The sequence below is a fragment of the Grus americana genome, chromosome 18, assembly GCF_028858705.1.
Source record: "Grus americana isolate bGruAme1 chromosome 18, bGruAme1.mat, whole genome shotgun sequence".
Taxonomy (NCBI): domain Eukaryota; kingdom Metazoa; phylum Chordata; class Aves; order Gruiformes; family Gruidae; genus Grus; species Grus americana.
In genome coordinates this window covers 10304217-10330763 of record NC_072869.1, presented here as the reverse complement: position 1 = coordinate 10330763, position 26547 = coordinate 10304217, and the positions used below count along the sequence as shown (strand labels likewise).

The window sequence follows — 26547 nt, the reverse complement described above, 5'->3', positions numbered from 1 at the left end:
AAAGAAGAATTTGGCTTAACATTTGTGCTCTACTCTGCAAAAGAATTTTGTTTAATTGTAACATACACAATGTTGTTAATGCTTACAGTTTTACTGTGGCTTTCTGATATCTGATTTATGTTCAGGAGATAGGTTTCAAGAAAAATCCAAAATTTCTTACATAATGATTTAAAAAGTAAACACATATCTTTCAGTCTTGTAGAAGAGACCCTGAAATAGGACAAAATACTTTTTTGATATCTCTTTGATGATCAGATCAAAACACAGGTTTCCAAAAAGTTTTGATGTGAACCAAAAACTCTCACTAAACTCTTAAGTATTTACACAAGGGTCTAAAACGATCTGTTTAGTGAGCTACCAGATAGGTGTATGGTGTGATTCCCTATAGATTTACATGCTAATAGGAATTACATTTGCCCACAGGAGATAGAAGTATATTGTTCTTTGAAGAAGGTGGTGTTGAATGGCATTGAAGTTGGAAGATCGCGTCTGTGTTGTGAAGGAGAACAGGACAAAGCAAGCAGAACAGTGTGCTCATATTTTGTATGGCAGCTGTATACCTAATGTTTCTACCATTCTGGATTTTGTGACAATGAGCAGATGGGTAGGAATTGGTATAAAGCTGATTCCAAATTTGTGTCTTTCAAGTTATCTCACTTAAAAGACACATGTTGGAAAGACTGTAACACAAAATCTGGTCAGTTTCTGGTTTTTAACTTTTTTTTGTAACTGGAAAGAATCCGAGGCTTATCACAGTTTCCTCAAAATGGTCTTATGAAAAAGCCCAGTTCTGTTTCAGAAGTTTTAATTTTCATCCCCTTGTTGAAACATGCAAATAAATAGGAGTTTGTGCACCGAATTAATCTGCAACTTGGTATATGCCCCTGGCTTTATTTACTGTCATTTCTTTTGACTTTGGACTGCTTTAAAGCTGTTTTTTAAACAGTTGTCAGACCTAGCAATACTGAAGTAATGCAGTGTAACTGTTACTATAAATATTTTTAGTATTTTAATATCTCTAGCATGAGCTGTTGTTGTTTTGACAGTGCAACTTGTATCATTAGCATTATTGAGCTGGTGATGACAAAAGACAGATAAGAGGGAAGTTTTCTCTTTTGGGCAACTGATAAAGCTGGAGTTGAGCAATATCAAGAATTGCTTGTATTCCTAGAAATTCCCCTATCTTCTTTCCCCCCCCCACTCCCCTCAACTATTAGGTGATCAGTCTTCTTTCAAATTTTACTTCTCTTAGTAGTTGATGATCTAGAAGCTAAGAAGGTTGTGATTTCTCAAGAAAAAAGTCAAAGAACAATACCAGAAGTTGTTAATTATGGTACTTAGGAAAGTTGGTCAGTAATGTTTTTGTTAATACTGTCTTGTTATATCGTATATTTTCCATTTGTATAAAATATTTTCTATGTATAAAGTCTTGTTCGTAATAGTGTTGTATTAATCATGTGTGTAAACTAGGTTTTAGTTTGCAAGAACACACAGGTGCAATGTTTTGACAATAACTTATGTTAAAATTCTGAAGTCAGTTCACGTTTGCACTTTACGAAACCGAAACTAAATCTAAGTTCGAGTTATGAACTACAAGGAGTATTTTGTGCCATTAGAGATAGGTCAGATTAATTTTTGTTTTAATGTGCGTTTGCCAGTGTTGGGATAGCTGAAAATCTGAACAAATCTGTAATAAATTGGAGATGGGGGATGCAGCTGTGAGCATTGTTTTAAATAATAGTATGAAATGCATAGTTCTCTTAAAAAAACCCAAAAAACCAACAACCCACAAAAAACCAAAAGCAAAACCATGCTTATTCATGTGGAAGTCACTCTCAGGTCACCATTAAAATGAGGACATTTTTTCTTCATGGTTGTTACATTTTAGGAGCAGGTTACTTGAAATACATAGTATTTGTTTGCTTTCAGTGATTTACTTTTATTATGTTAAGGACTAGTTACAACTGTAAGGAGTCTTTCCTTTAAAAGAAGATGCTTTAGTACAGAAACAATGTACTAGTCAGGCTTCACATCTTCAACTATTTACACAAGATTAGGATTTATTTCTGATTCTTTTCTAACATGTAAAAGAAAGGGGGGGAACCCAGAAAAAAAGAAAGGGTCACTTGCCTAAAAAAAGGAAACCTTTTTCTTTCCAAGAGTGAGGAATGTTAATATCTCACTGAGGCTTAAGTTTTTATGGCTGTAACCATGGTAACAGGCTCTTTTCACCAAGTAAGCAGGCCTTACAAAACTCAGAGACCTGGCACGAACATTTGATTTTGTTCAGTAGAGTAATATTAAAGAAAATTTTTTACTCATGCCAAAGATAGGATTCGTTGTGATGAAACAATTTTTAATATCTATGGGGAGTTATATCTCTCTTCTTAATAATTTTTAAAATACGTGTATTTTCTCTCCCTGACTGGTATATGAAAAGCTTCAGGATGGTTTCTGTCTTAGTCTTAGACAGAAATATTTTCCAGCTTCTTCTCATAAGAAATACTAAATATTTCATGATTGTATTTAAAGTTTTATTTGAAAATGAGATCTGAAATATTTCAGAAATTTCATAGAGTAATGTAATTGTCATCTTGTAGTTGCCTTTGAGTCTCCTTTACTTTTTTTCCTATATTATTGATTCCTAGTACTTCATTATTTTGTACTGATGGTTGTTGAAATATGGGGGTATACTAACGACAGCATTGAAGTGTAAGTACAGGCTGCTTTACAGCTGATAATGATGTATGAGAGTATTGATTTTATTGATGTTGGGCAAATGCCGTTCTGTCCTGTGTTACCTCTTGCTTTAGTAGGGATCTCCACAGTATTAGGGTTTTGCTTGTTTGGCATGTCCAGACCTGCTAACTTGCATCAGTTGTTTCCTACTAAAACTGCTCATGCCAGGATTCAGCTCTGCTGTTGTGGTAGTTACTGACTTTGCCAGCTGCTTTTTTACTGCCAATAGGAAGGAGAATGAGTAACTGTATATGTGAGATTAGATATTCATATGTGTATAAAAAGTAAATATACTGTAAGATAAGAAGTCCAAGAAATCCATGATGAAGAGGAGTTAAGGTGAGGATTAAAATACTCAAAAAAGTAAGAAAAGAATGACACAATTATAAGGAAGAGCCTTTATTAGTAGTGTTCTATTGGTAGTTGACATAACGTTTCTTTGAGGCAGTAAGAAATGCAGTCATAAGTCTTTTTCTGTAGTTGGACAACTTGGTAAAATAGCAAAGGAGCATGTGCGTTAAACATTTAAGCCCAGTTAAATTTGTTTCCTGAGCGAACTTAAACCTATATCACATAAAAACAGTAGAGAATTACAGAAGTCAGCTTTTTTCAAATGCAAAATCAGGAACTTTAAGGATAATGTTATTTAAAATTACCCTGCTTTGCTTCATGGTGAGATTTTCTGGCATTATGTTTCCAGTGTTCCCATTAAAGAATAAAAACCCCACAGTATTGCATATCCTCACATCATTTGGTTTCCGTGTCGGGGCAATCTTTTGCTGGATTCCCTGACTTGGTTCCATAAATACTTTAAACAAAGCATAAATGTTACATATATGACCAGGTGGAATTCATATAGCGTTTTTCAGAGTAACACTGGATATAGTGTGGTCTTATGATGCTGCTCAGGAGAAGAATTCAAAGACCAGAATGTTCTTAGGTAGACCTTGTCTACATACAAAAATTGTCACTCCTACCTTATAGGTGTATTTCAGTGGTAAGCTGAGTTCATCTTATTGCTGGTTGCTGCAGTCCTATCCTTACCCTTGGCTGTGTATTCCTGCTTCCCCCTTTTTTTCTGACTCTGCCATTTGTTTGACTCTCGAGTGCTGTCATCTGCTTCCGAAAATTAAGCTGACAAAAAAGTTTTCTTTTGGTTCAGCTTCCTGAAATAGCTTGGTACAAGATTCAACAAGTGTCAAGGGTTCAGAAACTAAAAGACGCTAGATGCCAACATTGTCATTTGACTGAATTTATATTTCAGTGTGGTCTTCCATAGATGGTATAACATGTTATGGTACAAATAAGCCAGGTTTGTGCTCCTTGTACATATATTCTTCTGCTTTCGCTCCCCTCTGCATTACATGTGCCGTTACATAAATGGCACATGGAGTTTTGGTATTTGCATACTTCATATTTAACAAGCATAATGGAACAGAATTTTTTTTTGAGTCCTTCTGAGGACCTGCCCTGCTATGGGAAGAAAAGTTGCCTAGCAATCTCTTGTTCTTTCTTTACCTTTTTATGATTTGTTACTATTTGTTCTAACTTAAGAGATGAACATGCATATATAGCCAAGGGTTTTCAGCATCTGCTCATTGCAGGTGGGTTGGACTAGATGACCTTTAAAGGTCCCTTCCAACCCAAACCATTCTCTGATTCTATGATCTGAGGTATACTGGATGTGAGACCTAGGTAGCTGGACTCTTCAAGATACATATGACATATTATGTTTTTGTGGAGGGCTAGCAAAAGTAGTCTACTTCTACTTGGTAGCAGAGTTCTAACACAACAACTCATAAACACTCAGAAAAGAAGACTAAAATAGGTATATTATTTAAATATTTACAAATTTGCTGGTTTTAAATATGGAAAAATTGCATACTTTACATGCTACTGATTTTTGTATTTCCTTTCATCTATTCCTGATTGTAGTAAGATTTTAAAAACTGCAAATGTAAAAACTACCACATAATTTTATCTTTTTTTTCTTTTCCCCCAACAGTTGGATTTGCTAAAAATCAAGCAGTAATTCAGAGCTCAGGAACCTATCTCTGCTTTCTGGATTCAGTAAGTTAATCCATTTTGTCTAAGTTAGTATTGTCAATAAAATTCTTTTGTTTTCAATGTAGTTGTTGGTTTGCCTTAAAGACAAGCTGTTTAAAGGTGTCTGAGTGTTAAACATGCTGGTTACTATTTATAGCTGTAAAGTTGTCTTCCAACCTGTAGAAAGCCTACAGCCTTTACACCATTCTTTGATCCTGTCGGATTTCACAAGCTATTGTGAGCAGGGTTGGGCAAGGTTGGTATTTAGGTGTTTTCAGGATTTTTCTTTCCCACATTCTTCAAAAAATTATATTGATGAGAAACTAAGAGCTAATCTACTGGCTTTTTGATGCAAAATAGGAGAGGTCTCACCTTCCATCTTGAATTTTTTTCCTGTCCTTTGTTGGATAGCTTGTGTGAACCCATTCAGCTCACTAACCCACAGATTACTATCTGCCTTTATGCAGCTTCGTATGCAGTGAAGAGTTTCACAAATGTGCTTAGCTGATCTGAGGAATGGTGCCATGTGGCTAAGATCAGGCAAGAAGAGCGAGACCTTTAAGGCTCACTGATCTCATGTAATTTCACCTGAAGATTGATTCTTTCCTCTGAATTGGAACTGAACTGTGGGTTAGTGTAGTACTAGGAGGAACCAGCTGCTGAAAGTGGAGGTTTTCAGGTAGGATTCAACTTAACATTATGATTGTCTGTGCTTATTAGAAAGTGTTGTGAGAGCAGGGATGTAAACTCTACAGCCTTATAACCACACAGGTTTTAATTTGGATAATCTTTCAGTTTGCAAACTCCATTTGTTGTATCAACTAGACGGAAGGATTTTTTGGTTTGTGTGTTAAAATTCTGTGGATTAATCAGGTGTACTGTTACAAGACATGGTTAAGTGCTGGTGTATTTCTTTTGACCCACGGCAACGCAGCAGAAATGCCTTTTCTTACCATTTAAGAAATTAAGTTCTGCAAGTGGCTTTCCTGGCCTTTATCCTTGCTTTTATTAAGTTATTACTGTATTTAGCAACACAGTGTGCCTTTTTTAATGAGTTTATTTGAATTTATCCTAGTTTCCCTTTAACAGTTTGTTGGGTTTGGATTTTGTTTGTTTGTTTTACAGAGTGTATTTCGTGTAAATCTTTGTATATAAGTTTATGGAGTGTGAAGCTTTGAAATGCAATATCTGATACATATGGGTATATATGGGTATTTCAGAAACAGAACTGTGAACATCCATTGAATACACAGAACTCACAATCATGTATACAAATTAACAGTGTTTGGAAAGGTCAGTTTCTAATACATCAAAAAAAAAAAATTTCATATCCAGCACTGAGCGTCAGTGTCTGTTTCATAAACAGATTATTCTGAGGAAGTATGAGCGCAAAATCTGTTGCTCTGTTTTTGATCACCTGACTCCCTAGATTTTGAAAGAATGTGGGCACATCGTAAATTATCCCATGAAGTAATTGGAGTGATGCCAGTTCTGAGATGAATGAACTCAGGATCCGGTTCTTTTTGTTTTACTTCAGGTAGACACAAACCCAAGTGCCCTTTAATTTATATGAATGATTCCATGGATTTCACTCTCCTATGTTGTGAGTCAGTGAGGCTGTTTACATATCTAAAATGGAAAAAAAAAATACCAAACCAAAGCCTAGGTCGGAGGAAATAAAATGAATGTGGAAACTGCTACAAGTCTAAAAATTGCTCAATATTTTGGCCGTAGTTAGTAAATGTTGTGCGATAATAGCTGAAACACAGATGTTGCCAGCTGTTTAACAACGCTGCTTCTACACGCCACCTACCTTCTTTATTTCAGTCACCAATCCAGTATCAAGCTCTCTAGGAAGGAATGTTGATATCAGCCTTTTGGAATGTGCTGCAGAAATGCCAGGGAACTGACCTTCAGAAGTGCAGCCACAGTTTCAGGTTTGCTATAGGTGGATGTGGAGAGAAATGGGGCTGGGTCATTAGTTTGTATACATTTTGTGTAGGTGGAGAAATACATAGTGACTCCTTGTACATTAATTTCACTTCTTTGAGTGAAACGAATGTGTGAGCATATTTGGGAGCATCTTTGGAAATACTGGCTCCAGAGAGACTGTTTTGCTTGCCATTCCAGCTGGAGTCAAGCTGCTTGTGTTATGTCTCTCAACACAGATTTGTGAGGACAACAAATTGGGAAGAAATGTGGAAAAAAAGGTTACAGAGCTCAGAACTGTCAGAATTTGATCAGCCTATTCTAGTATGAAGTGGCAGCTGTTTGACTAATAGCTATTATGGAGGTTTTTTTGCTGTGGTTGTTGTTACAGATTTTACCTCTAAGCTACTGAGACATTTTTCCCACCAGGAAAACAAGTAGAAAAATAGAAGATACTTAACAAATTGTTCATATTTAGCGTTTATAACCTCAGAAAATCTTGGTCACAGTGACAACAGAATGAACTAATTATGCAAATAGATTTCACTATTAGCTTTACTCTTCTTCAACTTGTCTGCAGTTATAACTTTATCTACCAGTTGCGTTTTATTGTAACCGGAGTTTATCAGTTCTCTGGGGTGGTTACTACCTTTGTTGTAAACAGTTAGCCAGTTGCAGCACAGCAGAACTTACACTAAAAATTCCATTTTCTGCTTTGAACTGCTATTTTCATTGACATTCACTTAGACATGCCTATACTTGTATACAACTGTATTTCTTTAAAAAGGAACATGCTTTCATTTCATCCTGGTAGTCCGTGTAGTTTCCCATTATTTCAGGTTTAATCAGTGTGTTGTTGGAGGGTTCCCGACTGTTAAAGAAGAAATATAAAAATGTGTCCTTTTTTGACCTGCAGTATTTCAAACTCAGTTATACTCACTTGAGTCCTTGACATACTTGTTTTTAGTCTTTTGAAAGGTTCTGTTGGCAATGTATCGCTATTTCTGCGATTCTTAGCCAGTTCAAAAATGTGACTCTAAACCATGTTGCTACCGTGTCACTGCTTGCTAATAGTTGAAAATGACATAGGGAAACAGTTAAGTTTTAGTCACCAAAAGTGAGGGTGGACCACCGGAATCGGCATTGCCGTGTTTGAATTGGCAGTTGCTGACCCGTGCCTTTCTGTTTGTGAGATTTGCTTGTATGATTTAAGTTGGGAATGCTAATTCTTAATTGCTGTGAAATTGCATGCTTTTCTTGAGTTTCAAGTTCAAAACCACTTCATTGAGGGGTTATTCATAAATGGCTTGGAAGAAGGTGACTGGACCTTAGCTAGCCAGGTTGGTAGGTGTTTCAGGTACTCCAGCCTTCAAGCTAGCTTTCAGTTACAAACATAGCTGCGTGTTTTTACAGTCTCCATAATTTGCTGGTTTGGGAAAGATGGATTTCTTGTTGGTTGCCATTGTGTATTACTCTACAGGCACTAATAAACTTGTGAAATACTCTTCCTCTCTTTCAAATGAACACCTGTATAGCTTAGGAAATGAAGCAGTGATCAGACTTCATGTATTTGCTTTTTGTTGTTGTTTTAACATACTATTCCTTGAAAATTTGATTTAAAAACTGAAATAAACTCTTACATTGATGGAAAGTGCTAGTTGTTCAGGTGCATAAGAGCACCAGGTGTATCCTCCCATGTAGACCTCTTTGTTGCCACGCTCAAGAAAAGAAAGGTGCTCAATAAAGTCAGCTTCTCAAACTTCGAAGTGTTTTCTTTGTTGTCCCGTTCTTTCTCAATTTAATTCAGAAGTAGAAACAGGAAAATAGTGTTTTTTCCTGTGATCTTGCAAGTACTGACAGATCGTTAGGGCATGTTCTGCCCAGGAGACCTGTGTGTGGCCAGCAGAGTGCATGATTCCAATGTGTTAGATAGTGTGGGGCTCTCTAAAAACCTGCTTTCTGGAAAATTGCCTAGGATTGGTGTATTTGCTTTGGTAGTGCTGTTGACAGGCCAGTTTTTGGAGGTCCAAGGCCTTTTACTTCCCTGGTTCAAGGAGCTGAACTGAACAATAGCAAAGAAAAATTTTTCACTATAGTCTGAGCAGGTGCAGGGTAAATGAATGACCATTTGATGGATTGAAAGAATTTGGAGATGCCATATTGTTTCTCAGTGAGTCAGACATTCCTCCTGGTGTTGCTACAGGTTGTATTTTATGTGTAATAGCTGCAATAGAAAGAAGGTGCTATTATTGTGAGGATGGAGTATCAACTCTCTGGGTTTTTTTTTCTTTTTTTGTAGTAGCCAAATACCAAGGAATTTGGAAAAGCATGTTTTGCTAAGTCTGTAATGTGAGCTTAAGAAAGCATTTCAATACTGAGCTATAATTAGGGTGTTGTTTTATGTGAACTTGTCCTTGGTTTTAAAAAGTAGATGTGTATTGTACATTGAGTTGTATGTTTTGTTTTGCTTTCTGAAGTGCAAAACTCCCACTTTTAAGGGAAAATCATCAAGTTATCACTGTGGAGTTCAGTGTGGTCCAGACAGCCTGGCTGAAGAGGCCAGTGAATGCTTGTCATTTGAATTTAAGAAACACATACTGAAACAATAACAGCTTTGAATAATATTCGTAAGCTCAGTCTATTGATTTAGTTTTCCTATTCTTCACCTAAACATATGAGTAAAGTAAAACAAAACAATTAGCTCAGTATAAATTTGTGTGTTTGAATAAAGAATGGTGCCTCTGGTTGGAAGGAAAACAACCCAGCTGATAGTTGTATAACTAGCTTTTCTGATTTGGCAGCATCTGTAAGCGGTGTGGATCTTGACAGGAGCAAGCCAGCTTTCTGCAGAAGGGGTATATTCGATAGGAACACAAGCAGGCAGAATGCCTGTCGGACTGAAAGGTGATTGGAGATCACGGACCCCCACTGGCAGAAACACATCTGGGCTTGTTTAGAAATCCCTGCTGGCTTTTCATGTGAAATAAAGTCCTTTTCATTCTCCCATCTTTCAGCAAATTGTTTTCCTACTCAGAATGGCTGCTGGAGAACAGGAAGCATGTTTGTAATGAACAAAATTCCTATAAATTCTGGGTTATTTTGAGTGCCTAAAGTAGGTTTCTATTCATGTTTTATTTCTTGCTGCTTACCTGTTTCTTTGGCCTTGTTTGCATTGTATGTATATACATATTTAGATGACACTAAACCCAGTTATTACCTGAGACTTTTCTTAATTTTTTTACAATGTTTGGTGAGTGAGGTCCCATGAAAATAGATTTACTTACAGATTCTTTTTTATTTAGCTATCCTATTGCAACTATATGCTTAGTGAAGGCATACGTTTATCTAGCATCTATTTTAAATCTCCTCTTTTGTCAGTTCCTTCAGTGGGGGAAATTTCTCTTCATCCTGTCTGCCTTGTATCTGCTGGGAGACAAGCATTAGAGACTTCCATGTTCAGGGGGAAAATTGAATTTCAGTGGAAACTTATGTTAAACTTCTGTTTTTCAAAATTATATATTCAAGGTAATTCACTGCTAGCCTTGTTATCTTCCCTGCTCACACCTAGGAGACAAAACCAAACTAAATATACTTCCCTTTTTGATATAGCAGCTACATCTAGATATGTACTTTTTTTTTTTGTGTCTGACATGACGAGTGAAAAATAATTTGGAAAGTGTTTGTCTAATTACTGATGTTTTGTTCTCAAATTCAAACCCAAAAATACAACCAAACTCTGTTGACTGTAGAAACCAAAGTCTGGCAACATAGTTGCTGAATTCAGTATCACAACAGTTTTGATAGAAAATTTGTGATTACTTAATGTACAACTGGATGAAATATTTGAACATCTTAGTTGTCTAATACTATAGTTGCTTAAACTCCATAAACTCTTGCCAGTACAGTGCGTGGCTGGGCATCTCACTCCTATCCATGGCCTATGAAGTTGAAAATTTTTTCAAGTGCCCTTATTTTGTGGTACAATCTTTTTGATTTTGCTCATTAGAATTTAATTTGGATTTTAAACACTGGTCTAGAATGCAACCACATTACTTAAGATTATTTCTGTACAAACATATTCTGTTTTCCACTTTGTGGTTACCTGCCCAGTCATCAATAGTAAAGAATCTGTCAAGTGTTGAAGTTGGATTTTGCAGTAAGGTTTCTTTTGTAGTTGCCCAGCCTGAGTCTAAAAAGCTAAATGACTGATGTGACTCAGTTTTCTCTGGGATGTGCCTTGTATTTTATGCTTTCTTCCTCATCACCTAATTGCTATATTATTTTATTTGCAGTTATGTCTTAAACTACTATGGTGGGGTTTTTTCTTTTCTTTCTCTTTCCATGAACCTGGAAAGTATCACGGATCATATGTGTAAAACTGTTAATTAAAAAGAAAAAAAAGAGAAAATTATTTTAAAAAAGATTTTTTTGAAGGTCATTCAGGATAAGAGTTCATAGAGTTTACCAGCATTAGAGAACAGATGTCTAAAAAAAAAAAGGCATTTTGAAGTTTTTGTGGTTATAGTGCCCCCTCTTTAGCTGGATTTTGCAGCATACTGATGATCTTGATGATAGCCTAAGACCCAGATCTGTAGGCTTGTTAGTTTTGCCAATAACATCAAACCGACATAGTGTTTTGTTAGGGAGAACTAGACCTTTCCTGTCAAGTTCTCTGCTTGTAAAAACATACCATTGACCTGTTTGGTGAATAGGATATTTGAATTTGGTTTGGATATTTCTACGCTGATTTAACCTTTTTAAGTCAGGTAGATTATTCTTCATCTTTGTGAATGTATGAGTTCTGTTAAATTTATCTCTGTTGTGCAAGATTATAAACAGTGGAATTGTTTACCACAGGAGCATATGTTGTATAATGTAAGAGATAATAGTAACGTTGTTTGAAGCATTGAAATTCCTTGCGTTTTGATAGATTTCTTTTGCATTCTTATTTTTTAGGGATTTAACAAGACATCTAAGAAATTCTTAAAGGGGTAGACAAAGCTCAATTAAAATATATCTCCTGTTGTTTATATGAAAACCAGGTCTTTATTTTAAAAAATCAGCTCTATATTCGGATTAAAGAAATATTATTATGGTTCTTCTTATGGGAATAGGGTAAAAGTTTTTTTTGAATATTTGCTTGATACAATACCTGAATTCTGCTGCCTTATTGATAAAGTGGATTTGATGGTAAACAATATCATTGTAGGTTTGAACTGATGTGTAGAGGTTGAGGAATCAGAAGGTTTTTTTCACTCTATTGGCTTTGAAAATCAGTAACATCTCTTATGTTTATTACTAAATACATCATAAATACAAAATACAGAAAAATGCTTTTGGCAATGTATTCCTTCCATCTTTTATAAACTTGCATGTGATAAGGGTCAGTTTTATTATTCCTTTGTTTTATCTTTAACCTTGAATTGTGTTAAATAGTTGGATCTACTTCTAAAACTTTTTTCATCCTTGGGTTGTTTTTGATAGAACTATAGTGTCACCTTTATATCAAGGTCATTCAACCCTCCAAGCTATAGATATTTAGGTACTAATATATTTTTGTTGCCATTGATTTGACTGAAAGTTTTAAAGTGAAAGCTGTTGGAAATCCAGTACTTGTTTTTTTGGCTTTGGTAAGAATCTCCTTGGAATGATTTTAATGTGAGTAACTGTTAAAAGAATGGATGTAGGACAGGAATTCAGGGCTCCTTTGAATTATGTTTGCCTGATAAGGTAGGGTCATTTGAAAATAGTCTGAGGAGAAATAAGTTGTGTTCGCTTTAAACAACATCGAAGAGAGACTGAACTGACCCTTTAAAAGGGGAGAAATGTGGCACCATTTTAATAGACTATAAAACCATAGTCTAGAAAGGATATAATTTTGAACAGGAAATAATAGGAAATATTCCTTTCAAAATTATATACTTTCAAAATTATCTGTTCAAGGAAGGATAGCAAGGTTACTAACTCTTTACAAGGCAACCTGGCTTTTTGTATGTAAACAAAATAGACCTTTATGCTACAGGTGAAAGCAGTATTAACATAAAATTTAAATCAAAGTAGTGTGTTTTGAAGCCAGTGTCAATGTTGATGCATTTTATATAAGCGTGGGGTTTTTTTTCTTTTTTCCCCTTAGAATTTTATCGTTTCACAAATATTAGTTTTTGTGCTCATGAAATATGACATGTTGGTAGATCTAGAGACTGAAGGCTTTTCCTTATCAGTGAAACAAGGTATAGCCAGACTACAAAGACGACTTCCTCCTATTGCTGGAATGTCTCAAATCTCATGCTTTTAATCAAGGTTAGTTCCTCGTCTACACGTACTACCAGTACTGCTGTTAGAGTCTGTTGTTAACGAGGTGGTGAATTTCTTTAGAAATGTAAAATGTGTGGGTGTCCATAAGATACCTGTTGAGATCACAACATGGTTGTCACATAGCAGTTTTGATCACTTCCAATTTGAACAGGATTAAGTTTAATCCACTAAAAGTGTAAGATCTTTTAATATTTGTTCCATTTGTATTTCTGACTGCAAGCCAGTAAAATGATGTTAATGTAACAGCATATTCTAACGTGTGTCTGAGTACAGTACTGTGACCCTTTTTATGTTCAGTCACAGTGTGCTATTTATTCCAGGATGATGTGATGATGCCACAGCGAGTTAGACTGCAGCATGAAGCTGCCATTCAACGCCCAAACAGTGTGAGTACTTTTTTCTTGTGTGTATTTGTATGTTTTTCTTTTACAGAGTACCGGATACATCTTTAAGAGGGTATGAACATTTCACAGTAGGGCTGGTGGAGGCAAAGCAGTGACCAGTCTATTCGTTTCCTTTATTTTTAATCCTTACACTCAATAGTAGCTTTGACTGAACTTCTTTTCTTCTGTTTATTTTCTCTGTTCCGTACACCAAATCTCATTATGACAGTGATACTCTCTTTCAAATAAGTATACAGATTTCGCTAATGTATGTAATGTAAAGGAAAATGCCTTTTTTCACATGGCCTTACTACGTAATGTGAAAAGCCGCAAAGGATTAGCTACAGCTATGGTTTATCTGTTTTTAATATTTAAGAAACTATAAACTGTAAGGAATGTATGGGTTGTTATCATTAATAAACTGGCCTACAGTTAAATTGATGTTTCTCCCTACGTTTACCTGCAAAAGAAAACATTATTAGAATGCCATTCTTTATTCTTGTGAAATAAACTCTCAAAAACATTCTGAGAGATAGTTGTTTTATAATCTATATGATTTTCATTTTCAATAAATTTCTGTGATTAGGGCCAGTATCCTTTAGAGAGAGTTTGGTATATGTTCTGCTTACTGGAAGATAATAAATATAAACAATTCGTTATGGCAGTTATTTTATTTGTCATGTTATTAACATAGATACTTCTTTATAAACTTGAAAACTGAGTTTGTATTCCTATTAGCAATGTTCAAAAAAATAGGCTTATTGTTTTCACTCCTCTGACATTTGCTCTTGTGAGATTTATTTCAATGTGCAAGAGGTTTCTGGAAAGGAAAGGTCAATTGACTTGATCTGTCAAGAAGGTATTTCCTGCAGGTCTCCGAACAAATAGACAGGTTTAGTATTATCACTCTCTGGGAATTAAACACCTTTTGAACTTTTCCTCTGAAATGTACGTGCCTCAAAGTAGAGCTTATTGCAGTTGTTTCAGCTGAGAAATGTCTGCCAAACAACCTGCTGCTTACTGGTGGGATGTGTACCTGCTCATCACACCACCTGCGTTAGGTCTCTTATGAAATCTGATAATCCTTACAATGTAATTTATCAAATTATAGTTTTAGTAGTATCTGAGTAGCAGTTAACCTAATTCACATTATGAACATAATAAAATGATACATCAAAAGTTGTTTTTGTTCTGATATCAATCAGTTAATGTAATTCTGTAGTAAAATGCCAAAAAACCGGAGAGGCAAGTTGATCTGGTAAGCTTGTTTTATGGAAACTAGTGTTAAGAGCTATCATATTTCTTGCTTGTATGACTTCTATATCTGTATATTAAGATTTTTTTTTAATTAGACTAATTTCAGCTAAACAGTTTGTAGCCTATTTAGAAAACACTTCATCTGCTTTGTTTCTATTCTGTTACACTGTAGTGCCTAACAACATTCAGTATAAACTCTTTAATGATAATCAAATAAGTAATAATGTGTGCCTGGGTAGATGAAGGGTATGTCTTTGTGATATATTCCAAGCAACACAAACTTGTTCTTCCCATGCTCTAAACTAATCTAGACTTGTGGTCCTGTTTTAGGGTGGTACTACTGGCCTATTTGCAGAGCTTAACTTGAGCTTTGTACTTTACTAAATAAAACTAGCCTAAGTCAGTCTGATTTAGCATGGGAAATAAGGATTTCCACCTTTCAGTTATCTGACATTAGTACCTAAAATCTTCAATTTAGGAAAGTGTAAAAATTCTCAGAAATGAATGGAGAGAAAGGCCTGGCATTTTAAACCTTAAGGAAAATGGGAAGGGGGGGTGTGTGTGCTTCACATACGTTATAGAGATAGTACATCTGGCTGGAGCCTGTCTCTTGCCATCACTTTGTCTCAACTTTCTACTGAATCGGCGGGTTTCCTCGCAGCTTTTTGGGCAATAACCTTGGTTTTCTTCTTTTTCTTTTCTTTTTCATTCTTTTTTCTTGAACCCTATGAAGGTAAAAATGAATCTCTGCTTGAATTGAATGGAGCATGTTTTTCCATTTTACAGGTATGGAAAATGTTTGTAATGCCTATGTGAAGTATACTTTCTGGGATAATACAGTATTTTACAGAACTCTAATTCAAAGGCATGTAAGGAGAAGTGGGAACATATCCAGCTGTTCCCGATGAGCAAATAGATCAGTTTGGTCCAGAGCCCTCCAGTAGTTCTGACACAACTCGAGTTACTTTGGAAAGGAAAAGTTGACCTTCTGGCCACAAATCTACTGACCAATGTCAGGGTGGAATGCTGTTCTTAAAAGAATGATCTCTCTTCTGTCCTCAGAATAATTGTACCGTTGAATTTTCTGGCCTTGGAAGATGGTTGGGGATGTTTGAATAAAGTTCTGTTCTGTATTTGAAGTTCTGACCCTAGCTTCAGTCAGTACAATAAGAGTAGGTGGAGGGCGGGGGGGAAGCAGAAGCTTGAGAAATGCCTGTGAAGCAGTGAGCTTTTTTGGTTTGTTCCTGAAATTCTAATTTGCAGACTTGGACTTTCCACTGTTTTGCAACTTCTTCTGACCTGGATCAGTGTACTTTCAAAAATTCTATTCCTAATCCTAAACTTGCTGGTTGCTACTGAGAACCAGATTTGGAGACTAGTATTCCCAGTGGGCTCTAATATTGGAGGCTTCAGTCTACTGTTGTTACTAGTATAGATTTACAAGTAAGAAAAGTCTCCAACTTTCTCCATGAAGAAAAATCTTCTCCCAGATCCTAACTAATCCCTGATGGTCTTCCTCTTTCATGTTATTCTTAAATGCAGATTGCCTTACCCTGACTTGAAGCCTGGTTACTAAACAGTGGAACCAAAGATATCAGATGCCTTTGGAATGACTCCCCAACCAGTTGTTTTTCAAAGAAACTGGTGTCTCTAATTCTGAAAAAGCGAGAGGCTTGCCCCCAGGTTCAGGTAGTGGAATATGGCTTGGGTAGCACTGCAGCAGCCCTTAGCTTTGTCAGTCTTATTTCCTGTATTGTAGACTTTAAAGAGTAAGAGCAAATTAATTTCTACTCTCTTAGACTGCTCTTATTTAGAAGACTTTTTAAACAAATCTTGTACAATGGAACTGTTCTGTCATCAGTAACATTTAGAGTAGAGGATTTTGGATCTCAAAAGACAAATTACTAATACATTGTGATTTTATTAAATGTAGCTTTCTAGGACCTGTGTTATCCTGTCCTCTGGTGAATATTTTACATTATCTCTAAGTCCTGTTGATAAGGATTTTATAAATAGGACACTCAGAAGACACAAGTTTTTGATACTTTGCATATTTATACTACAAGTTCTTAAGCTTTGCTAGCTCACTATAAATACCTACTTTTAGCAGTTTGAAAGCTTAGGGACATTGTTCTGTCTATTGATAATATAATAGCTACTGACCTTTTGGCACTGATTGCCCAGTGCACATGTGCACTTGTGTTATGCTGCATGCAAGCGTGCCTTCAAATTGCTTATGCTCCAATCAGATAAGGAATGACTTTGTTACTAGAGAATGAATGACTGTTACTAAAATTTCTCGCCCTAGTTTTTGTTTATCCCCAGAAGCAGTGTCTATCCCATTTATCCAGAGTAAGCCAGGCGTTGCTTATTTACCAACCACAAATCATGTGTGTTTTGTTGGCAGCTAATGAGTGGGAAGATTCAAGATCATATTTCCCTTAATTCTGAAAAAAATCAGGCCTTCATATCTTATTTTACTTACACTTGTATTCTTCTGGAGGAGATCCAACTTTGTGTACATACCAGTGTTCTATTGAACAAGGCTTCTGAGTTTGGAGTAGCCCAGGAAATGTGCAGTTTCAACATTATTTCCCAAACCACCCACACACACTGCAGTCTTTCACACCTATGTCCCACATTTATTCTGTTATTTTATTTGAGCAGAATAGTATCCTTTAAGAAGTCCCAAAGCTTTTTGTTTCAAGGAGAGACGAGATTGCTAGTGATATCTGCTCCCAGGTTGTCTTGTTGCCTGGTGCTTGCATCAGGACCTGCTAAGGGCGTGCTGAGGTGAAATCGCTGGATGTGGTTTGAGTACACTCTTGGAGAGCTCGAGTGGCATTAAAGAGCTTCTCTGAAATGTGCTTCATTCCTGAGATGCACAGGTGGCTGGCCATGCTTTGCCAAGCCACTGTGCCAGTATGGAGGCTTTCAAGAATAGCACAGCACTTGGAATACTCTTCCAGTTTTTCTTTTTCCAAAGGATTACAGATACTGGAAGGAAAAAAGAAGGGTGCTAAAATGAAATGTACTATTCATACTCAAAACCCACTGACTTTGTCATCTGAAAGTCAGTATTCATACTGAGCATTTTTGGACACCATGTTGTCTGCTGGGCATGGTGTTACTTTATTCTTCCTCTCACCACTGTTTAATTTGAGTATATATGTGCCCCTGTAATATGCCTGTGCACATGAACAGCATGTGGCTTCAAATTTATCTCTCTCTCTCTCTCTCTCGCTGCAGAATTGCTTATAAAATGGCTAAGCTCTTTCTCACTGCTTCCCACATCTTCCCAACAGCTGGAATGAAAATGTGGGCAGTGGAAATAAAGAAGATTATTTCCTTTTGTTTTCACCGGCTGAATAAGAGGTCAATCTGAACCAGTGTCAGAATGAACACCTTTTTGTTGTAAGATTACCAGCCTCTTTCTCAAACATGTAGGATACTTAGGCATGTGAGAGAACATTGAGTATAACCATTTGCATTTCTTCAATGAGAAATTCTCACTGTTTTGTATCTCTAAAGCAAATTTTTGGCATATTCTGTAGTTTGGATTTAGATCAAGAGCTGCAATGCCTGAGGCCATTTTAACCTGATGCATTATCTGAATGTGTTAACTATCTGACTAAATTCTGCGTATCTTTGATGGTTAATGTGACTCTAAGATAGGTGATTGGATTGAGTGAACTTGAACAAGGCATGGCACTACTAGTTCACAGACCTGTTCATCTGCCTCTGGGAAAGCTGTAAACAAATATTGTGCAATCAGCAAATGAATTGGAGATATGAACAAATGAATGAGATAGCTGAGCTCCATCCTTTCTGTAAGGCACAACTCTGGGCCAAAGGCATTGTATGTCTCTCCCCCACCCCCACTGTGGCTCACAAATTAACTAAACTTAGAAATTAAGACTTCCCCCCACCCCCCTTTTTTCATCTGGACACATACATTTCTTGATTTTGAAAGTTATAGTCTAATAGATAAGGTTTTTGTATTGTTACTGTACCATGTGCCATTCTACTTGCCTAGACCTGTTACACATTTCTATTACATGTTAGAAAGACTGGGTTTTTTTCCCTTCCCTCATTTTCTGTACCTATTGCTTCCTGAGCACCAGTTTGAATCATTTAACCTTCTCTTTTGTGACTAAAATGCTCAGATTCCATTGATTTTTGATTACACCAGTCCTTTTAGCTTCCACCTTATTCATAGAGTCATAGAATAGTTTGATTTGGAAGGGACCTTTAGAGGTCATCTAGTCCAACCCCCAAATTTATTTAAAAATCAGTATCTGAAATTGCAGGTAAAGATTGCTTAGTAGGAACAGAAAGAGTATACAGTAAAATGAGTAGATCCTCTCTTACAGGTATGAGTAATGAGTAGTTTTAGTGGTACATGAAGTGAACAGAACTTTTAAGATCAGCGGAGTGTTTACCTGGCTGTCATGATAATGAGATCTGATTCTTTTTCAAAATAGCTAAAGATTGACAATGTTTCAACTGTTTTTACATTGGCAAGGGACAGGGTTTTTATATGAGTCAATCCAGTTCTGTGGGACCGATTTAACAAATACTGGGCTTTGTTTTGTTCTGAGTGCAAAAAGATTGATAGACATTCTTATATCATCTGTCAGTGAGTTCCATATTTTAGATCTAGCTCTTGTTCTTGGAGAGAGGTAATTCTAGGTAGTCTGGAGCAGTTTCTTCTTTCATATGCTGTCTTGCATTTTAGAGCAGTTCTTTAAGTCAGAGTGTGCACTGATTGTTTTGTATACAAAAAGAGCACTGTATATAAATAGCATGTTCTAAGTGATTTGTTTTGCTGAGTAGTTAAGACATTGTATAGTCAACTAGTGGAAAACATCCAGAGAACTGTTTCCATCTCATCTCAGGTGCGCATGTAGAAACTCCTGGGATAGAATTCCAGTGCAGCATCACTCACTAGAACACTGGCTTGTACAACAGAAACTTTTCAGTGTAACCTTTTACTGAGCAGCTGTGCCATAATAGATCACATTAATGTGGGTTTTTTGTTCCTACTTATTATCACAAGTCTCGAAAAAGAGCAGAAAAGATTGGTTTATCTGTCTTGTGCCAGGCCAGGCTGCTTCATGATAGAAGGGAGCATGGGATAAAAAATAAAAATGGGAAGAAAAATAAAGAGGGAGGCCACCTTATACACTGGTAGTCAACAGCAGCAGTTTGGGAATATTGGCAGTCCTCAGTGTGTAGTGATTTTAGATTCCACATGCCAATGAAGCCTGGCCACCTCTGAAAGACCTTAAAGCCTTTTGTTCACTGTATGTTCTTATTAGTCTAATGTTAGAGTAGTTACCTTTCAGACTACATGCTGTGCTTCCTCTTGTGTATGTTCTATTGGGAGTCAAAATTATTATGCAGTCTAGTAATTACATTACACCTAGGCATGGATTTATTCTAGCTAATGAACAAGGTAGCCTTGTTTGTATGGCTAGAGCTGGCGAAATTGAGATAGTGCATGTCTCCTATACATATATTTGTTCCTAAAATAGTCTTTTGTTACATAGTACTAATTGGAATTCAGAAGCTCTAAAACTTGTATGTATTTTCATACAATTGCACCAGTACTTTTTTTTTTCTAAACTGGAATCCATGCAAAGGAACAGTTTATTAGATGTTTTGCTGTTCTAGTGGAGTTACAAGTCTTGAGTAAACTCATTAAGAAGTGACCTGAAGTCTAAATGTGTTCATAAACTATTCAGCATATTTGGATCACAGTATGTTACACAGTGAAAAAATATGTGCTATATTAAGAGTATATTTTTGTAGTGGGAGGGGTAGCAGACAGAAGCTTGCTCTGTCTGAAAACTCTGCAGCTGTGATTAGAGCAGTGCTGAACTCTAGCTAATATTTCCTGCCTTACAGCAGTATTAGCAGAGCTTATCATCTGCTCTCACAGCGGCTTTACAGTTTCTGGTCAGTCTGGAACCTGGGCAGGCTGAGGCTATATCTGCCTGTAAAAGACTTACTCTCAGGAGCTTTAGATCAGCTCTCGTTTAATTGAAATAGTATGATGCAATGGACAAGGACTTCGTTTAGGAGTGAGAAGATGCAAATTTGCCTACAGAGTGGCTTTGCCATTCCTCATCTACTGTTTTAAGGAAGTGGTCAACAACATTGTTCTGTAAGTCTGAGCGTTTATTCCTGAAGGGATTTTGTTACCTTTTCTCTACTTAAATTAGACAGTGTTTTAGTCTGGACTGCAAAAAGGGTAAGTAGTATCTTGTATGTAATTTTGCATGTATGAAAACACAGTAAGCATATGTGAAGCTTTGCTAAACTGTCATTGAACAAAACTACATAATATTGAAATATTACCTCTGTTCGGTGTAATAGAAAAGACGCTCCTTTTAAATTCCATCCTTCCTGTGTGCAACAAGTTAATGGTTGTTGGTGATCTTCTCTCATTCTGTGTCTTCTACTGAAGTCCAGCTTTTACCAATCTCCCATTTACTGTTCTGTCTTCCAGTTGTTCCATATAACTTAGCAACAAATGCTTTCATTTTGGACATGAACTTGATTAAAATCTTCATCGGGATAAAACTTAAGTAATCTTTGTTTCGCCTTAGTTAATTTGCATCAGCTCTCCTTGTGTCTCCCTTACTCAGCATGTTTAAGACAGATCAGTGTGTGTTGCCCAGGCATGTCCTAGCAAGCAGTGCCTATAGAGTTTAGCTTTAATATAAGCATTAATTCATATAACAGCTATTAAAGAGAAATGAATTGGATGCTGGCATATCTTGAAGGATAGATGAATAGATCAAATTTGTTTGCTTAACCCTGTTAATAGGAATTTGCTCCACTGAGCGAGCTAAGTATATCTGAGGAGGCTCTGGTCTATCTTTGGTATGCACCAAGGGGAAAATGAGATTATATTCCTAAGGTGAGTACCTACAATTGTTGATTGTCCAAAATCAATTTATTTTTGCTGTAGGAGAAAAAAATGTCCAGAGAAATATTTTCATCAACTAGTCTAACTATTCTGGTCATTAGAACTTTAGCACTTTATAATCAGTTCCCATATACTGCACACCATAAACAAATGACAAGTCTTTAACATTTTTCTCTAGCCTATGGAAAATGTAACTCTAAATTAAGGCTATCCAGTATAGATACTTACAAAAATATATATTTTTATGACTTTGGGAAATTGTCATTAGAGGGTTTTAGAAGTTAATTATACTATTTCAATAATCTTCTTTTGGTGTGGAGGGTAGAAGACTAGAGCAGGAGTTGTGTGAAGGTTTTCTTCTGAAGTGGTGATAGTGGAGTATGTTTAAGAGGAGAAAATATGATGCCTTTTCTTTTTCTGCACTGAAGAATATGAAAATTCTTTGTTTGACAATGAGAGTATTATGCTTAGGGTGGTTTTCACTAATTGGGCCTTTCTATGTATATCACCCAGATCTGCTGGAATTCAGCTGTGTCTTTGCTTTTTATTAGGCAGCTTCCTTAAAGATTCTTATTGATTTGGTATTTCTGAAAAACCGCAGTGCATTTTCAAAGTCACAATGTCAATTTAAGTCTGTTCTACATTTAATCAACTATCCCAAATGAGAAACATCCCAAACTTACGCCACTTTGTAATTAAATTTGTGTTTAATATGGCCTCCACATGCCAATAACCCCATCAAATGACTGTTATTACTAGAGTTTTATATTCATGAATGTCTGATTGTAATGGAGACTTTCAGCATATTTCATTTTTAAAACTATGTCTGAAGCGTAAAACATTTGAAAATCAGGATCCCCTCCTCCTCATGTTTAGATACTTTGGTGTGGTAATAACTATTATTGATCCAATCATACTTTGTGGAGCTACAGACACAAGAGAAATTTGATTTAAAATAGAAATTGTGCAAACATATTGCTCTTTTTGACTGTTCTTAAGCTTTATGCAAAGGACTGGTTGTGTAAGCATCTTGACAGGATCCAAAGCTTTTACTTAATTTGCATCAAATTGAGATTGGTTGTGCACTAGCGTATTATAAAGGTTGAGCCCTTAGATCTTGTTTATCCCAGGATGGCAGATTTTCAGTGAGGGCTTCTGAGTCCTGGTACTTACTTGTACCTAAGCTACTTACCAAAATACTGGGGCTTACTCATTTACCTTCAAAGAGGAGTTCTGAAACTCATTTAATCATAGAATCTTTTAGGTTGGAGAAGACCTTTAAGATCATCAAGTCCAACCGTTATCCTAGCACTGCCAAGGCCACCACTAAACCATGTCCCTAAGTGCCACATCTACCCGCCTCTTAAATACTTCCAGGGATGGTCTCTCCACCACTTCCCTGGGCAGCCTGTTCCACGGCTTGACAATCTTTTCAGTGAAGAATTTTTTCCTGACATCTGATCTAAACCTCCCCTGGCATAGCTTGAGGCCGTTTCCTCTTGTCCTGTCACTTGTTGTTTGGGAGAAGAGACCAACCGCACCTGGCTACAACCTCCTGTCAGGTAGCTGAAGAGACCATTCAGGTCTCCCCTCAGCCTCCTTTTCTCCAGGCTAAACTCAGCCGCTCCTCATCAGACTTGCACTCCAGACCCTTCACCACTTTGTTGCCCTTCTTTGGATGCGCTCCAGCACCTCAATGTCGTTCTTGTACTGAGGGGCCCAAAACTTAACACAGAACTCGAGGTGCGGCCTCAGCAGTGCGAGTACAGGGGGACGATCACTGCTCTCGTCCTGCTGGCCACACTAGTTCTGATACAAGCCAGGATGCTGTTGGCCTTCTTGGCTACCTGGGCACACTGCTGGCTCATATTCAGCCAACTGTCTACCAACACCCCCAGGTCCTTTTCCGCCAGGCAGCTTTCCAGCCACTCTTCCCCAAGCCTGTAGTGCTGCCTAGAGTTGTTACGAACCCAAGTGCAGGACCCAGCACTGAGCCTTGTTGAACCTCACACAGTTGGCCTCGCCCCATCGATCCAGCCTATCCGGATCTCTTTGTAGAGTCTTCCTACCCTCAAGCAGATCAACACTCTTGCCCACCTTGGTGTCATCTGCAAACTTACTGAGGGTGCACTCGATCCCCTTGTCCAGATCACTGATAAAGGTATTAAAGAGAACTGGCCCCAGTACTGAGCCCTGGGGAACAGCACTTGTGACCAGCAGCCAACTGGATTTAACTCTGTTCACCACAACTCTTTGGGCCTGGCCATCCAGCCAGTTTTTTATGCAGCAAAGAGTCCAAGCCATGAGCAGCCAATTTCTCCAGGAGAATGCTGTGGGAAATGATGTCAAAGGCTTTCCTAAGTCCAGGTAAACAACATCCACAGCCTTTCCCTCATCCACTAAGTGGGTCAGCGCTTGTCATAGAAGGAGATCAGGTTGGTCAGGCAGGAACTGCTTTTCATAAACGCATGCTGACTGGGCCTGATCACCTGGTGGTCCCATACATGCCACATGATGGCACTCAAGATGATCTGCCCCATGATCTGCCCCATAACATGCCCCAGCACCAAGGTTAGACTGACAGGCCTGTAGTTTCCCAGATCCTCCTTCCAGCTCTTCTTGTAGATGGGCGTCACATTGGCTAACCTCCAGTCAACTGGGACCTCCCTGTTTAGCCAGGACTGCTGATGAATGATGGAAGGTGGCTTGGTGAGCACTTCCACTAGCTCCCTCAGTACCCTTGGGTGGATCCCATCCATGGACTTGTGTGTGTCAAAGTGGGGTAGCAGGTCACTAACCATTTTCTCTTGGGGGTTCGTTCTGCTTCCCGTCCCTTTCTGCCAGCTCAGGGCTGAAAATAAACATGTAACATCCCATTATGGACTTTGGACTTGAACCAGTGCCAAGTAGAACGTTTAACAGGTGTTCTTAAAAATGGATTGCTACAAGATAGGAACATCTGTGGAAATGGATATTCATCTGACCTAAAGGATTCTCTGGGGAGTCAGCATCATCAACTTATTTTATAATTTTTAAAATGTGCTTTAAATACAGTAGGGTGTGTTTCGTATCTTTACACCTAATGCAAATCACCTCACAGGTGTCATGTGTTTTGAAGAACACTGTTTCTTCTATTGGAAATGAAAGGGAGAGACAGTACGTCTTGCCACCTTCTTCCCCAAGTATATAATTTTGGAAAGATTTTAGCCACATAAAAATATTCTTTTGATCTATTTTTAATTACACTAAATGATAGTCACAAGATCCTTCTTACAGCCACTAGTATCTTCAATCATTTCATCATTCTGCTGCATTAAAAAAATAAACGGCCCCGGACCTCTGGAAAAACACAATATAATTTAAATAAAATCTTTTAGTATTTTTAATAGCATAAAATTTAAGTCTCTTTTCAGTAAAGTCAAAATCCAAAATGCTGATTGTTGGTATAAATATCTAGTCTGTGTAGCTGTGCCATATAAATTTCTTATTGATTAAAGCAGATGTTTCAGTTATTGTACTTGTTTGGGAACTCAATGTAACATGTACTCAGTAGACAGCTATATTTTGTAAATCTCTCTTCATCTTTCAGGTAACATAGGGTTTTTTTGACTAACTACCCTGTAATTTGGTCACATTATCCAAATATGAGGTTTTTTGAGTTTTAAAGAAACTTTGTGAATTCTGGTAGCTAGTGTTACTGTTAATGAAATACATGGTAGCAGAAGGGGAATTTGATTTAAGTGGCAGCAAAATCAGGCCTAAACAAGAATTATTATTATTATTGATGTAATTTTATTTCCTTAATGGTTAGTATTTTATAGACAGGTTCTTCTATGGCACTGTCACAATTTGAAGGAAGACCATCCAATAATATCCCATATATGTATACATCCCAATATATTTTTACAAAATATGGATTTAGCTATATAGAGCTCTTTAATTACTTGTCTAAATACCACTAGTAAGAAAAAATGTTCAAAAAATGTGTAGGCGTGGCACTTCAGGATGTGGTTTAGTAGACATGGTGGTGTTGGGTTTATGGTTGGACTTGATGATCTTAGAGGTCTTTTCCAACCTTAAAGATTCTATGATTCTATGAAGCAAAACTGGAAACAGAGCTGATAAATATCTTGAAGATGATCTTGCTTCCCTGCCCCAGTAATTCTGCAATTGAAATAGATTTTAACGTATAATTCCAAATATTCTTTAACTTTTCCTTAGTTGGGTGAAGGAACAAATTAATTATGTAAGTGTAATGACCTGTTCACATTTAGTTAAAATGAGTGAAATTATAAACATTGGCTGAAAATCTTATCCAATACTTAGATATTTTAATGGTTAAATTTTAGTTTTACAATCAAGCTAGTTAACATAATATAGTTCTAGCTCTTCTAAGTAAATTACAAATAAAGCCTTGTGGAAGATTGTGTTAATCATGTTTCCTGTGAGAAATGGGTGATCTGACGAGATAATGCTGAGTCACAGCTCTGCAATTAAAAATTATGCTACAAGCAGTATTTCATAAGTCCACTTGAAAAGGAATCCTGGACCGTCTCAACCAATTGCTCTTTTCATGGTAGGTTTCTGCTTGATACTTCCAATAAAACATACTGGGGACGCTACTGATCCACACTCGTAACAGCTAGCGTTAGAGGTACTGCACCAATACCTACGGCTTTTTTTTTTTACATAAATATACGTATTTATAAAGGGGGTGTGTGTGTACCGAGGAAGAAAATGAAAACTTTTATAGAAGTTTTTACAACCAAATAATATTTAAAATATTACATGAATGAAAATCAAAGAGATCAATACAGAGAGAAGACAGGAAAAAAATTTTCACTCTCCTGTCAAGTTTTCTTCTGAATTTCAGGATATGTTTGCATTGTCAGAGCAGTTGCGGGGTGGGGGTGGAAGTTAATACAACAAAAATAATAGAAG

General features: G+C 36.9%; 1 protein-coding gene across 5 annotated transcripts in view; it reads left to right on the top strand.

Annotated features, from left to right (window-relative positions):
• B3GNTL1 (UDP-GlcNAc:betaGal beta-1,3-N-acetylglucosaminyltransferase like 1) overlaps positions 1–26547 on the top strand; it is a 133264-nt gene that overhangs the window by 5283 nt on the left and 101434 nt on the right. For all 5 annotated transcript variants that reach the window (XR_008579739.1, XR_008579740.1, XR_008579741.1 and 2 more), the window contains exons 4-5: positions 4745–4809; positions 13350–13415. Coding sequence is in view for 2 of the 5 variants with exons in the window: in XM_054846536.1 (XP_054702511.1) it covers positions 4745–4809; positions 13350–13415 (131 nt within the window). In the remaining 3 variants the exon portion in view is untranslated. The remainder of the gene's footprint in view (positions 1–4744; positions 4810–13349; positions 13416–26547) is intronic.